Raw genomic sequence first — 13,416 nt, forward strand, 5'->3', positions numbered from 1 at the left:
GAGGAGCCAAAAGCTTCAGGGGGCTATTTGAATGGGAGCTGTGGTCTTTGGTAAAGGGACATAGACAACCCATGTGACGGGGCAATGTGAAAGCCAGAATACTTCGACCATCTTTTCCTCGTATCTTCTCATCTTTGGATATGACTAATTGGATAAACACAAGCTGAAGTTAGAGGGCAAAGGAGCCATTCATGCAGCACGTGGGTAAGCACCTGCTGGAGTCCAGAGTGGGATGAGGAGGGGTTCTGAAAGGGAAATGGAAGACACCCAGTATAACCTCTCCCCAAATGTAATTCAAACTACTTATTACACATAAAAATCACATGTATGCTGAAACTAAAATAACGTGTTTCCAGAAATTGATTGCAAAATTCTGAGTTCTTCAATTAAAACTGCATTTTCCTCAGCCTTTTTGGTGCCCCTACTTCACTGGTGCCTTAAGCACGTTTGGAGAGCCTAAGGGCAGCCCTGAGCATGGTGCCTGGACTACGGGGCCTCAAAACACAGGACTGAGGAAGTCTCAAGTTCATTGCTGAATGCTGACTCTGTAAGAGTCTCTGAGAGTTTTGAGAATCTAGAACTAATTTAGAATGAATCTCAGGATTTTTCTGTCAGTATCTATAAATTAGGACAGGAACTGGTTTTTCTTTTTATTTATTTATTCGTCCCCCCCTCCATTTTCTTGAATTTGAAAAATCCTATTATAACTTTGCATAAGCCTACTGAACAATAGGAAAGTTTTAAGTTTCTTATCAGAGAATAAAATGAATCAGGACATCAATTTCACATTGACATTTTTATTAACGCCAACTGTTTTTTAATTATTATTTTTTTAAAACAATAGCACAAAAATGTTTCAAGGAAGCAGTCTCACAATCTGATGACCTTCTGAAATACAGTTAAGCCACACCAAGTATGAATTTCTGTTAATAACACAAAAAAAAATTTTTTTAAAGGAAAAAAATATAGGGAAAAAGGAAGGGAATGAGATTTAGATTTAAAATTCACTGGACTGAATAGGTGAGGCTTGTTAGTAGGATATACTGTTGAAGCAAACAGTGGCGCACACACAGGCTTACAGTCTTTGTTTTTAAACCAGTTACCACTAATGCATAAGCCCTGCAGCAGTTACCACTGACTTCTCACATGCAGAAAATGAACCAGGAGAAGCCAGTGTTCATACTGTTATGAAGAGGTTCAATAATTGGCTTGTCAGACAACTAAGACCATTTTTAGCAGAATAACTCCTTCAGAAAGGCCTGGCTGAAGATCTTTTTATTTCTACTGTCTCACCTATATGCATTTCAGGGCTCTTATAAATCATCTTTAAAAAGAAAGAAAAAAATAATGTATGTTTCTCTTATTGAATGTGGCTATGAAAGATGTTTCCTTATTTATCTCTAAGAAGGACACCAGGGGATGGGGGATGGAGGTTGGGGGTGGAACTAAAGGGAGGAAAAAAACCAGAACAGGGTAGGGTTTTTTTAACCTTTTTTTTTTTTTTTTTTTTTTTTTTTTTTTTTTTTTTTTTGCCAAGGGGTCACACAGAAGGGAAGGCAAGGAGGAAAACTACAATCCTTGGTTCAGATTGAGTTATGCAGGAAAATATATCTTCCTGATTAGTCCCCATGCCAAAAACACACACACACACACACACACACACACACACACACACACACACACAACTTGGAATTATGCACTGACTCCAACTATGTTATACCAGCTATTGGCCTTTTGAGTTTAACCACTCCCAGAAGTGGACACCATCCTTGGCTTGTAGGCTGTTTGCAGAACCCACTTCACAAAAATTCTCTTCAAGAAGCCTCTAGTTTCCTTTTGGTAGGTTATAAAAACAGAACATCTGTCATTAACAGGAGAGTGTTAAATACTTTTAACCACTGACAAGGCTTCAGAAAGTTTCACAGTTTCGTTATGCTCTATTTTATTACTATCATATTTACATTTTTATTTTTTATTTATTTTTTGCTGAATTGCTGATTTTCCTTTTTTAATAGAATTTAATTCTGGAGTGTGAGCAGGAACCAGTTAACTACATTCATTGTCCAACCCCCACTGGTTTGAAAGAAGACTCCAAATTCATGGCATACAAATCAGCTGTTTAGTAGCTCCACCTTATCCCTGCAGCGAAGAATCGCTGCGGCACACCTCAGGATTCACACCGTGGGTGGTGAAGCCTTCCGCTGAAGGAGGTACTGGTGGATGCTCTCAGCATCTCGCTTTAGCCAAGCAGCATTCAGCAGGATATTTTCACAACACTGCTGGATGGTACGCTCAGCTGAAGGAGCTGGGTGACTCTCGAAGAAAGCCTGGTAGAAAACAACCCAGAATGCAGGATCATTACTAGCAATAATAAGAAGTTTATATTACAGGTTATGAAAAAATACCCACTCATCTCTATGAAGGATGCATAAGCTTCAGTCATGAGAATTTATCACTGCCCCCCTCAGGCTAAAAGAAAACAAGCAACTCTTTGGACCTGCATATAGGAATTCTCCCCTTAAGTATTATATGCTTAGCAACCTCATCAAAAGTCAATAGTAAAGAGACAGAACCTACTGCTTTTCTTTTATGCTAATTGTGTAGTGGTAAATACAGTCTTTGAACTGAAGACTTGGAACTTGAATAGAGGCTTGATCATGTACTAGCTTGTAACTGAGAAAATTAACTGCTCTAAGTCTCAGTTTTCTCATCTATTAGAAAATATTTACTCCAAAAGATTCAAGAGAATCCATAAAACATTTGACAAAATACTTGGCACCGAGTACCGAAGGACTCAACACATTTTGGCTGCTTCAAATAGAGATTAATTTTGTAAGGCATAATAATATGAGGAAGTTTAAATTGCTGCTATGCCCTAATTTAACACCCCATAGTCATTTTTTTCTTGAGACAAGGTCTCACTCTGTTGCCCCAGTTAGAGTGCAATGATGTAATCATGTCTCATTGCAGCCTGGGAGTGCATGCCCTGTCTAATAGTTTTTCGTTTTTGTAGAGATGGGGTCGTACCATGTTGCTCAAAATGGTCTTGAATTCCTGAGCTCAAGAAATCCTCCGGGAGGCTTGGCCTCCCAAAATGCTGGAATTACAGGACTCCAACATTTTTAATACCATAAAACAATGTTTAAGTTTATAATTTATCAAAATGCTTAATGATTAAAGGTTGAATAAGCTTTTCTAATGAAGTATACCTGGTTTCACAGAAAACAAAGCAACTTTTAAACACCAACTGGCAAAATGATGGGGCTTTTCCTTTGAATTAGTCACCACAGGTGTGAAAGACATATGACTAATCCACCTAATTAATCACAGACCTTTTAGAAATCAATAACCTTATGTACAAAGATGACAAGTGCTGTTCCAAGGCTCCTAATCACCGTTCAGTTCTTAGGGCCTCAAGTCTCATGCCATTCCATCTCAGTAAGTAGTACCAACATTTACACACCGGAAACCAGGGATTATCCTCTTTTTTCTTCCTCTCCCAGATATGCTCACAACAGAGAAGCCAATCAATAAATATTACTGAATTAATGGTTAACAAATTCAAGCCCCTGAGTCTCCTTCATTACTCCATCTCCCCCACTACCGCCACAACCCTAATGTAAGCTGTTCTATCCTCCTTGCTGGTAGAGTTAGCTTCCCAACATCTCCTCCCCATGCCAAACTATTCTCCACATTGCAGCCAGAATGAAATTTTAATAACACAAATCAGTTCAAGTCACTGACTTGTTTATAAACCATTAGAAGGCTTTCCATTTTTAGGAGATTCTTTTTTTTTTCCCTCTGAGACGGAGTCTTGCTCTGTCACCCAGTCTGGTGTACAATGGTGCCGTCTCGGCTCACTGCAACCTCCACCTCCTGGGTTCAAGCAATTCTGCCTCAGCCTCCTGAGTAGCTGGGGTTATAGGCACCCACCACCACACCCGACTCATTTTTGTATTTTTAGTAGAGACAGGGTTTCACCATGTTGCCCAGGCTGGTCTTGAATTCCTGACTTCAGGTGATCCATCTGCCTCAGCCTCCCAAAGTGCTGGGATTACAGGAGTGAGCCACTGCACCCAGCCATTTTTAGGAAATTATTTGTTTTTTGGGTTTTTTGGTTTTTTTTTTGAGACGGAGTTTCGCTCTTGTTACCCAGGCTGGAGTACAATGGCGCAGTCTTCGTTCACCGCAACCTCCGCCTCCTGGGTTCAGGCAATTCTCCTGCCTCAGCCTCCTGAGTAGCTGGGATTACAGGCACATGCCACCATGCCCAACTAATTTTTGTATTTTTAGTAGAGTTGGGGTTTCACGTTGCTGACCAGGCTGGTCTCGATCTCTTCACCTCGTGATCCACCCGCCTCGGCCTCCCAAAGTGCTGGGATTACAGGCTTGAGCCACCGCGCCCGGCCTAGGAAATTCTTAATAAAGCCTATACAGCCCTGCATGATGTATTTCTCTAAGCAGAAACATGGAGATGTTACAGTACGTTATCCCAACACTATGATTATAATTATGTTATTGTTTTTACTTACTAGGTTGAAAAGTGAAGAGTAAACAGTATTTTCCTTACCTTAACCTCTCCAGCCATTTTATCAACTGCAAATCCCTCAACTGATAGCTGCAAAACAATGGTTTTAAATAGTAAGTGAAACTAAAAGACACTGGGAACAAACTTCCATTTACCCTAAAAACAAATCATTCTGTTCTCTCCCAACTTCAGTTTGTCGCAAAGGATGTGTGATGGGAGATGGAGAAGTCGTTTAATAAAGCCAGTAACTATTTAAGGAAACTTAAAGAGCAAAGACCACAATGTGTGGGTGTAGTAAATCATGGATGTCACTGAATAATATCCATGATTAGCAAGCTATTCAAAATTTTTCACATACCTTTATTAGTCTGGATATTAAGAATCCTCCCTGGTACCGGTTATAAAGTTCTTCCCAGTTGTCCTTTATGAATTTCCAAGCAGCTTTCCTTCCATGCTTGCTGCCTCCAGCTACTCCACCAATTACTGATACAGTGTCCTGTGGACGTACCTCTTCCTAAAAAAAGAAAGAAAACTAAAAGTCTAGTGTATGCAAAACATACTCTGGTACCAGAGAGTGCAACATACTGTTGAGATATCCAAGTAATCACACTGAAGACACTTACTCCTTGTTTTAGGAATAACTGGCACTAAAAGTTCTCAATGAGGATGTTTAACTTAAAGATCAACCAAACCGAGAATGAGGCACTGAGACAGGTTCAGACAGACAGAAAGCTCAACAGACATGTGTTTAAGAGCCTATAGGTTTAAGAAAGGAAGAGAAAGTAGGCAAAGGCATAAGCCAATTTCCCCGTTTTCAAGAGCCCTTGTCCTCACAGGTCCCATTCTGGAGACAGCATTTGTTTACTCTCCCAACTATTCTGATTCTTGCCACTAGTGGAGAAAACAAGTCAGTAACAAAAGCTCAAGCCAGTTTCTCTGGAAAAGGAAACTTTAGTCTAGGGCAGGCGTCCCCAAACTACGGCCCGGCATATGGCCCCCTGAGGCCATTTATCCGGCCCTCCACCGCACTTCAGGAAGGGGCACCTCTTTCATTGGTGGTCAGTGAGAGGAGCACAGTATGTGGCGGCCCTCCAACGGTCTGAGGGACAGTGAACCGGCCCCTGTGTAAAAAGTCTGGGGACGCCTGGTCTAGCGTTAAGGTAGCTCAAGAGGATCAGAGCTGAATCAGAGACACTTGTCATAGATGGGTAATGATTCACTTTTAAACGCAGTTTTCACTGTAACTTACTGAAAGTGCAAACGTGAGGACTTTCTGAATCAGGTCAGGCAAAGGAGTAGCCCCAAGGACTCTTTCAATTCGGTTTTTCTCTTCTTGCATATCTGCTTGTTTATGAAGCTACAGGAAAAAAGATAAAGATAGGAATAGTTAACTCTCTCTTGAATGTTCTGCATATGATTATATGAGCTTCTTCCCCAATAAGGTAAAACTTAGGTTCTATATTCTCACTAGGTAAGAATGGCATGGTATTACATTAACAAAAGAGAATACTTTTCAAGATGCTTTGTGCCAGGCGTGGTGGCTCACACCTGTAATCCCAGCACTTCGAGAGGCTGAGGAGGGGATAACCTGAGGCCAGGAGTTCAAGATCAGCCTGGCCAACATGGTGAAACCCAGTTACTACTAAAAAAAAAAAGAAAAAAAAAAAATTAGCTGGGCATGGTGGCATGTACCTGTAATCCCAGCTACTTGGGAGGCCAAGGTGGGAAAATCATTTGAACATGGGAGGCAGAAGCTACAGTGAGCTAAAATAGTGCCATTGCCCTGCAGCCTGGGCAAGAAAGCAAGACTCTGTCTCAAAAAAAAAAAAAAAAAAAAAATATATATATATATATATATATATATATATATAAAATAAATGCTTTGGCACTAAATTTGTCATCTGCTGTTGCAGTAAGTAAATCACTACATGTAAATGCTCACCAGATAAATAGCCTGTCACTAGTTCAGACCAGTTTAACGTCAAGATCTAAGAGTAAATCTAAGAGTAGCCACATTCTTTACATTATTGAAATCTGGCTAATGTTCTGTGTTAGAACAACAAAACTAATCATGAGTAATCTTATACCAGATCATTAAATTAATTTATAATAGTGAAAAACAAAATTAATACTGTAATTACTTATAAAAATGCATTACTGAAAGTTATATTTTAATAATATCTCATGATATAAACATGTTCTTATATTTAAGTGAAGAAAGTAGAGAGATAAAGCAGAATGATCCTAAGGTGAAAATATATGTATATATGGCTGGGCGTGGTGGTTCATGCCTATAATCCTAACCCTTTGGAAGGCTGAGGTAGGATGATCTCTTGCGCCCAGGAGGTGCAGGTTGCAGTGAGCCCATATTGTACCACTGCACCCTAGTCTGGGCAACAGAGCAAGACTGTGTTTCCAAAAATAAAGGGGTGGGGGAGAACCCCTGGAAATACATCAAAATGGTAGTATTAATGATGGTTTCTGATCAGTGGGATTATACATCTTCACACTTTTTAACTGCAAAAACAGCACATACTGAATGCAGAATAGCTGAAAGACAGAAGCATAAAGAAAAAAATAAAAACTACTGTATGTACATTATCAAGTCTGGAATGAGAGCATGTTAGACATGCTATTATTACTGCTACCTGCTTTCTAAAGTACAGGTAAGTTTTATGTTTTTCTTTACACTTTTCTACTCTCTAAATCTTTTATGGTAAATATATAAAATCATTTTTTCATAATCAGAAACAAAATGTTATATATTCTTAAAAATTAGAACTATAATTGTGTAAGAGATATGTCTCCAAGACAATTTAGACTCTCTTGACCTTTTCTGCCCCTTAAGATTTAACACTGACCAGAGTGTCTGGAGACCTCATCAAAGCTCTCAGTTTCTTCTTCCTTTCCTTTGGACTCTTCATATATATATAAACAATTTTTTTTCTTGCATTGTAAATAAACAATTTTTTGAATTTAATTTTTTTTAAATTATTATTATTTTTGAGACGGAGTTTTCGCTTGATACCCAGGCTGGAGTGCAATGGCGCGATCTCAGCTCACCACAACCTCCACCTCCTGGGTTCAGGCAATTCTCCTGCCTCAGCCTCCTGAGTAGCTGGGATTACAGGTACGCGCTACCATGCCCAGCTAATTTTTTGTATTTTTAGTAGAGACGGGGTTTCACCATGTTGACCAGGATGGTCTTGATCTCTTGACTTCGTGATCCACCCGCCTCAGCCTCCCAAAGTGCTGGGATTACAGGCGTGAGCCACTGCGCCCAGCTGTTATTTATTTAATTTTTTTTTTGAGACAGAGTTTCGCTCTTGTTACCCAGGCTGGTGTGCAATGGCACGATCTCGGCTCACTGCAACCTCCGCCTCCTGGGTTCAGGCAATTCTCCTGCCTCAGCCTCCTGAGTAGCTGGGATTACAGGCACGTGCCACCATGCCCAGCTAATTTTTTGTATTTTTAGTAGAGACGGGGTTTCACTATGTTGACCAGGATGGTCTCGATCTCTTGACCTCGTGATCCACCCGCCTCGGCCTCCCAAAGTGCTGGGATTACAGGCTTGAGCCACCGCGCCTAGCTTTATATTTTTTTTTTTTTTGAGAGAGAGAGAGAAAGAGAGAGTCTCGCTCTGTCGCCCAGGCTGAAGTGCAGTGGCTTGATCTCAGCTCACCACAACCTCTGCCTCCCTGGTTCAAGCAATTCTCCTGCCTCAGCCTCGTAAGTAGCTGGGACTACAGGCACGTGCCACTACACCCGGCTAATTTTTTTTTTTTTTTTTTTTTGTATTTTTAGTAGAGACAGAGTTTCACTGTGTTAGCCAGGATGGTCTCAATCTCCTGACCTTGTGATCCACCCACATCCTGGGATTACAGGCTTGAGCCACTGTGCCCAGCCTAACAATTTTATTTTATAAGAAATAGAGGTGGGGGCCAGGCACAGTGGCTCACACCTGTAATCCAAGGCAGGCAGATTACCTGAGCTCGGGAGTTTTTTGACCAACACGGTGAAACCCCGTATTAAAAAAAAAAAAAGAAATAGAGGTGGGGTCTTGCTGTGTTGATCAGGCTGGTGTCTCTCTCTCTCTCTCTTTCTCTCTCTCTCTGGTAGAGCTGGGGTTTTGGGGTTTCTCCATGTTGCCCAGGCTGGTCTTGAACTCCTGGCCTCAAGCTACCCTCCCATCTCAGCCTCCCAAAGTGCTGGAATTACAGGCATGAACCACCATGCCTGGCCCCTTTGGAACCTGAGCAAGTCTGGTAAAATAGATAGGACCTTGGGAGATCTGGGTTCTAGTCCCAGTTTTGCCTCTAAATAGCTGTGTGATCCTAAGTCCTTAATCCCTCACAGTCTCAGCTTCCCCATGTGTAAAATGAGTGAGGATGGACAGGTAATTTCTAAGGTCCTTTTCAGCTCCAATATTCAAGGTCTGACATCTGGCTTTCAGGAAGCATTTTCCTCCGGAGAACCTGTTATACTAGTCCACCAGATGGCACTCTAACACCACATTTCAAATATACTATGTTTTTTATTACTGCCACATTATTCCTAAATTACCATCAGAAGCCAACCCTACCAAATGGCTTCTTGAAGAACCGTGATTTGGCCTTCATTAGAGCTATTTCCATAGTGAAGCTCATTATCATGAACTCCCTTCTATTAAATAAATGCAGACTCTTAATAAATATACATACTTGTGGAAAATCTTTTTTTTTTTTTTTTTTTTTTTTTTTTTTTGAGACGGAGTTTTGCCCTTGTTACCCAGGCTGGAGTGCAATGGCGCGATCTCGGCTCACCGCAACCTCCGCCTCCTGGGCTCAGGCAATTCTCCTGCCTCAGCCTCCTGAGTAGCTGGGATTACAGGCACGTGCCACCATGCCCAGCTAATTTTTTGCACTTTTAGTAGAGACGGGGTTTCACCATGTTGACCAGGATGGTCTCAATCTCTCGACCTCGTGATCCACCCGCCTCGGCCTCCCAAAGTGCTGGGATTACAGGCTTGAGCCACCGCGCCCGGCGGAAAATCTTAAAAGTGCCATGACATGAAAATGTCAAGGTATCTACTGTGAAATTTTCAAAACCCTACGTTTTTCCATACCATCATGGAATAGATGAAAAAAAATCAAATATCCCATTTCATACATATCATTTATAGTATACAGGTTCACAGAATATTGAGAAGGGACCTTAATGTTTAGGTGAAAGGTAAACTCAAACTTTTAACTTTTTAGGTTTTTTTTTTTTTTGAGACAGAGTGTCACTCTGTTGCCCAGGCTGGAGTAGAGCGGCACAATCTAGGCTCACTGCAACCTCTGCCTCCCGGGTCCAAATAAGTCTCCTGCCTCAGCCTTCCAAGTAGCTAGAACTACAGGCGCATGCCATCACGCCCAGCTAATTTTTGTAGTTTTAGTAGAGACAGGGTTCATCATGATGATCAGTTGACCTCAATCTCCTGACCTCGTGATCCACCCGCCTTGGCTTAAAGTGCTGGAATTACAGGCCTGAGACACCTCAACTAGCCTAGGGTCTTTTTTAAGACAGAGTCTTGCTGTGTCATCCAGGCTGGAGTGCAGTGGCACAATCATAGCTCACTGCAGACTTGAACTCCTGGGTACAAGCGTTCCTCCTGCCTCAGCCTCCTGAGTGGCTGGAACTACAGGTGCATGCCACCATGCCCAGCTCTCCCAAATATAACTTTTATATTCTTAGAAAGTAAACCAATGTACAACATGGGTAAAGCAGTACATTTTGAGGTACAGTTTTTTAAAGTTTATATTTTTCAAACACCCTAATCATTTTTTCATAAGATTTGTTCAAAACCAAAATACCAGAATTTAGATCTGCAATTATGATCCACTTGAAGTCAGAAGAGTGTTCTTAACCCATGAAAGGCAGAAATAGTAAAGCACATTCCACTCCTGTCCTAAATGTAGATCTTTTAAAAAATGGCTTTTTACGCATGTTTTGCATATTTTATTTAATGATTAAAAAATGTATTCAGCTACCTCCACTCCACCTTTAATGTAGCCAGTACACTCGAGCCACTTCTGTATAGACTGATAATTGTACAAATATGGACTGGAGATAGCATTTGCTTCACAGTATTATTGTTGATTCAAAGTTTCAAACAGACTGCTGCCATTATGAGGACATGGAAAGTTTTATCTATATTTGTCTAAGCCAGAGTTTAATTAATATCCCAATTGCCCTGGGAAAATAGAGAGACTATGAAGGCAGGTAAATTAATTTCCTGTTCATTCATAAAGGACCTTGGCATAGCTCAAACACTTGATCGTCATCTGTCTATCTCTTTTCTAAGCACAAAAACAAACCTAAACACAGAAACAAATCTTTTGCTTAAAATGGGCAGAACCCCAAGTAAATTTATACTGAAGATAAAATTAAAGAAATAACTTGTTTCCTTGAGTGAATGAAGGAATGGGTAAAGAAAAAAAAAAGAAAGAAAGAACGAACTTGTTAATCAAGATGAATATTTAGTTCAGTATTAAGATTTCGGCTGGGCACAGTAGCTGATGCCTGTAATCCCAGCACTTTGAGAGGCTGAGATGGGTATATCACTTGAATACAGGAGTTCAAGACCAGCCTGGGCATGGTGAAAACCTGTCTCCACACACAAAAAAAATTAGCTGGGTGTGGTATCACATGTCTGTAGTTACAGCTACTTGGGAGGCTGAGGCAGGAGAATCACTTGAACCTGGGAGGCAGAGGTTGCAGTGAGCCAAGATCGTGCCATTGCACTCCAGCTTGGGTAACAAGAGTGAAACTCTGTCTCAAAAAAAAAGATGGCCGAGTTCCATGGCTCACCCTTGTAATTCCAGCACTTTTGGAGGCCAAGGTGGGCAGATCATGGAGTCAAGAAATCGAGACCATCCTGGCCAACATGGTGAAACCCCATCTCTACTAAAAATACAAAAATTAGCTGGGCATGGTGGCGCACACCCATAGTCCCAGCTACTTGGGAGGCTGAAGCAGGAGAATCACTTGAACCTGGGAGGCAGAGGTTGCAGTGAGCAGAGATTGTACTACTGCACTCCAGCCTGGGCAACAGAGCGAGACTGCCTCAAAAAAAAAGGATTTCAGATGTATAAAATGAGTAAACAAGGCAGGGAAAAGTAAGATGTCTTTGGTGTCATATTGATATAATAACATATGGACAGACATAAAATTCTCCCACAGTTTTAAAATACTTGCATATATATAATTTGCATCTTTCTTTTGCTGGGAATTTTTTTTTTAACCATTTAAAGCTGTACTGTGTGTCTATCCAAGCTCAAAGGCAGAAAATGGGAGCCTTCTCAAATATACTTACTTTTAGCATAATGTCTAAAGTAGTGCCATCGCCATGCTTCAAAACAGTCAGATAGACCTACAAGAGAATACAGGGACAAAAAAGAAGTCATCTGATTAAATGTACCTTGTTTCAAATATTCTAATGCTAAGAAAAGACAGAAAGCAAGTAAAAAATATTATAAATATTGGCCAGCTATGGTGGTTCACGCTTGTAATCCTTGCACTTTGGGAGGCTGAAGCTGGCAGATCACCTGAGGTGAGGAATTCAAGGCCAGCCTGACCAATATGGCGAAACCCTGTCTCTACTAAAAATACAAAAATTAGCCAGGCATGGTAGCAGGTGCCTATAATCCCAGCTACTCAAGAGGCTAAGGCAGGGAGAACTGCTTGAACCCAGGAGGTGGAGGATGCAGTGAGCCAAGATCTCGCCGCTGTCTCTAACCTGGATGACAGAATGAGACTCCGTCTCAAAAAACAAACAAACAAAAAAAACCTAAGTATTATAAATGTGGATGTTACAAACAAACTAGTAAGGAGCTAGCAGTCCTGTGAGGAACCACAAAGGTAAATGTCATGTCGTACCAACAAGCAGCTCTCAGGGGAATGTGCACAGCTCATCACCTTTCAGCACTGTAATGCTGATTGAGAAACTGTAAACAAGTAAGAATCTGGCTATAAACCACCTAAATGATATATATTAAAATCGTGAAATATGGTTGTGTATCAGTTCTTAAGTCAGTTTCGGCTGTTAAAAAAAGTTCCATGCTTCACAGAATGATGTCGTTACCTATAAGTCAAGAGAATTTATTATGGAAACCTACAGGACTCCTCAGATCAGCGGAGAGAATCTGTTTTCCTTCCACGTGGTCCTTAAACCGTCGACGGGCTTCTTCTAACGTTGCCTTATGTCCTGCTTTTCCTAGTTTTCCCAGAACCAAGCCCCGCAGGAGTGCATCTAGATGACCTGATTTGAGAAGTAAAAGAGACATAAGACTAGTTAAAAAGCCTATTTTTATCAATTTGCCATCTTATAATTGTGCTAGACCAATTCTATGGTCTTGAACAAACACACTCAATTACCTTACACCTGGGAAAATACTTGTTTTACAGTTATCAAATCAGAAGAATGAAATACTAAACAGACTAGACAAGCAAAGTTGCTGACTTTACAGTCACATATGCCAACTATCTGAATTTACTAAATGTTTACTCAGTCTAGTTCACTACTCTGCTAAGGATTACGTGTGAAAAGGACAGGCTTACATCATGAAGTTTTGATCCAAGGTTCAGAGAATGATCACATATGGAACTAGTATACTCTATGTATAATAAATTGAAAGATGTTAAAAATGAAAATCTGATGGGTGCATTCTTCCAAAGACACACAAATAGACAATACGAAGCACATAAAAAGATGTTTAACATCATTAGTCATTAGGAAAATGCAAATCAAAACCCACAATGAGATATCAATTCATACCCACTATGATGGCTATAATAAAAAGGATAATAGCAAGTGTCGGCAAGGATGTGGAAAAACTGGAACCTTCAAACACTGCTGGTGGGAATAC

General features: G+C 40.7%; 1 protein-coding gene across 3 annotated transcripts in view; it reads right to left on the bottom strand.

Annotated features, from left to right (window-relative positions):
- Window positions 1–777: 777 nt before the first annotated feature.
- The window catches only part of NPEPPS (aminopeptidase puromycin sensitive), a 101,555-nt gene continuing 88,916 nt past the window's right edge, over window positions 778–13,416 (bottom strand). For 2 of the 3 annotated variants that reach the window (XM_039475946.2, XM_074388657.1), the window contains exons 18-23: window positions 12,667–12,809; window positions 11,865–11,921; window positions 5,778–5,885; window positions 4,887–5,042; window positions 4,571–4,618; window positions 778–2,327 (exon numbers count right to left, since the gene is read on the bottom strand). In XM_039475946.2, the coding sequence (XP_039331880.1) occupies window positions 2,175–2,327; window positions 4,571–4,618; window positions 4,887–5,042; window positions 5,778–5,885; window positions 11,865–11,921; window positions 12,667–12,809 (665 nt within the window). In that variant the 3' untranslated portion in view covers window positions 778–2,174. Of the gene's footprint in view, window positions 2,362–2,614; window positions 2,632–3,981; window positions 4,078–4,570; window positions 4,619–4,886; window positions 5,043–5,777; window positions 5,886–11,864; window positions 11,922–12,666; window positions 12,810–13,416 lie in introns of all 3 variants that reach the window. The other variant, XM_074388658.1, reaches the window with a different exon arrangement.

The sequence above is a fragment of the Saimiri boliviensis genome, chromosome 17, assembly GCF_048565385.1.
Source record: "Saimiri boliviensis isolate mSaiBol1 chromosome 17, mSaiBol1.pri, whole genome shotgun sequence".
NCBI lineage: Eukaryota > Metazoa > Chordata > Mammalia > Primates > Cebidae > Saimiri > Saimiri boliviensis.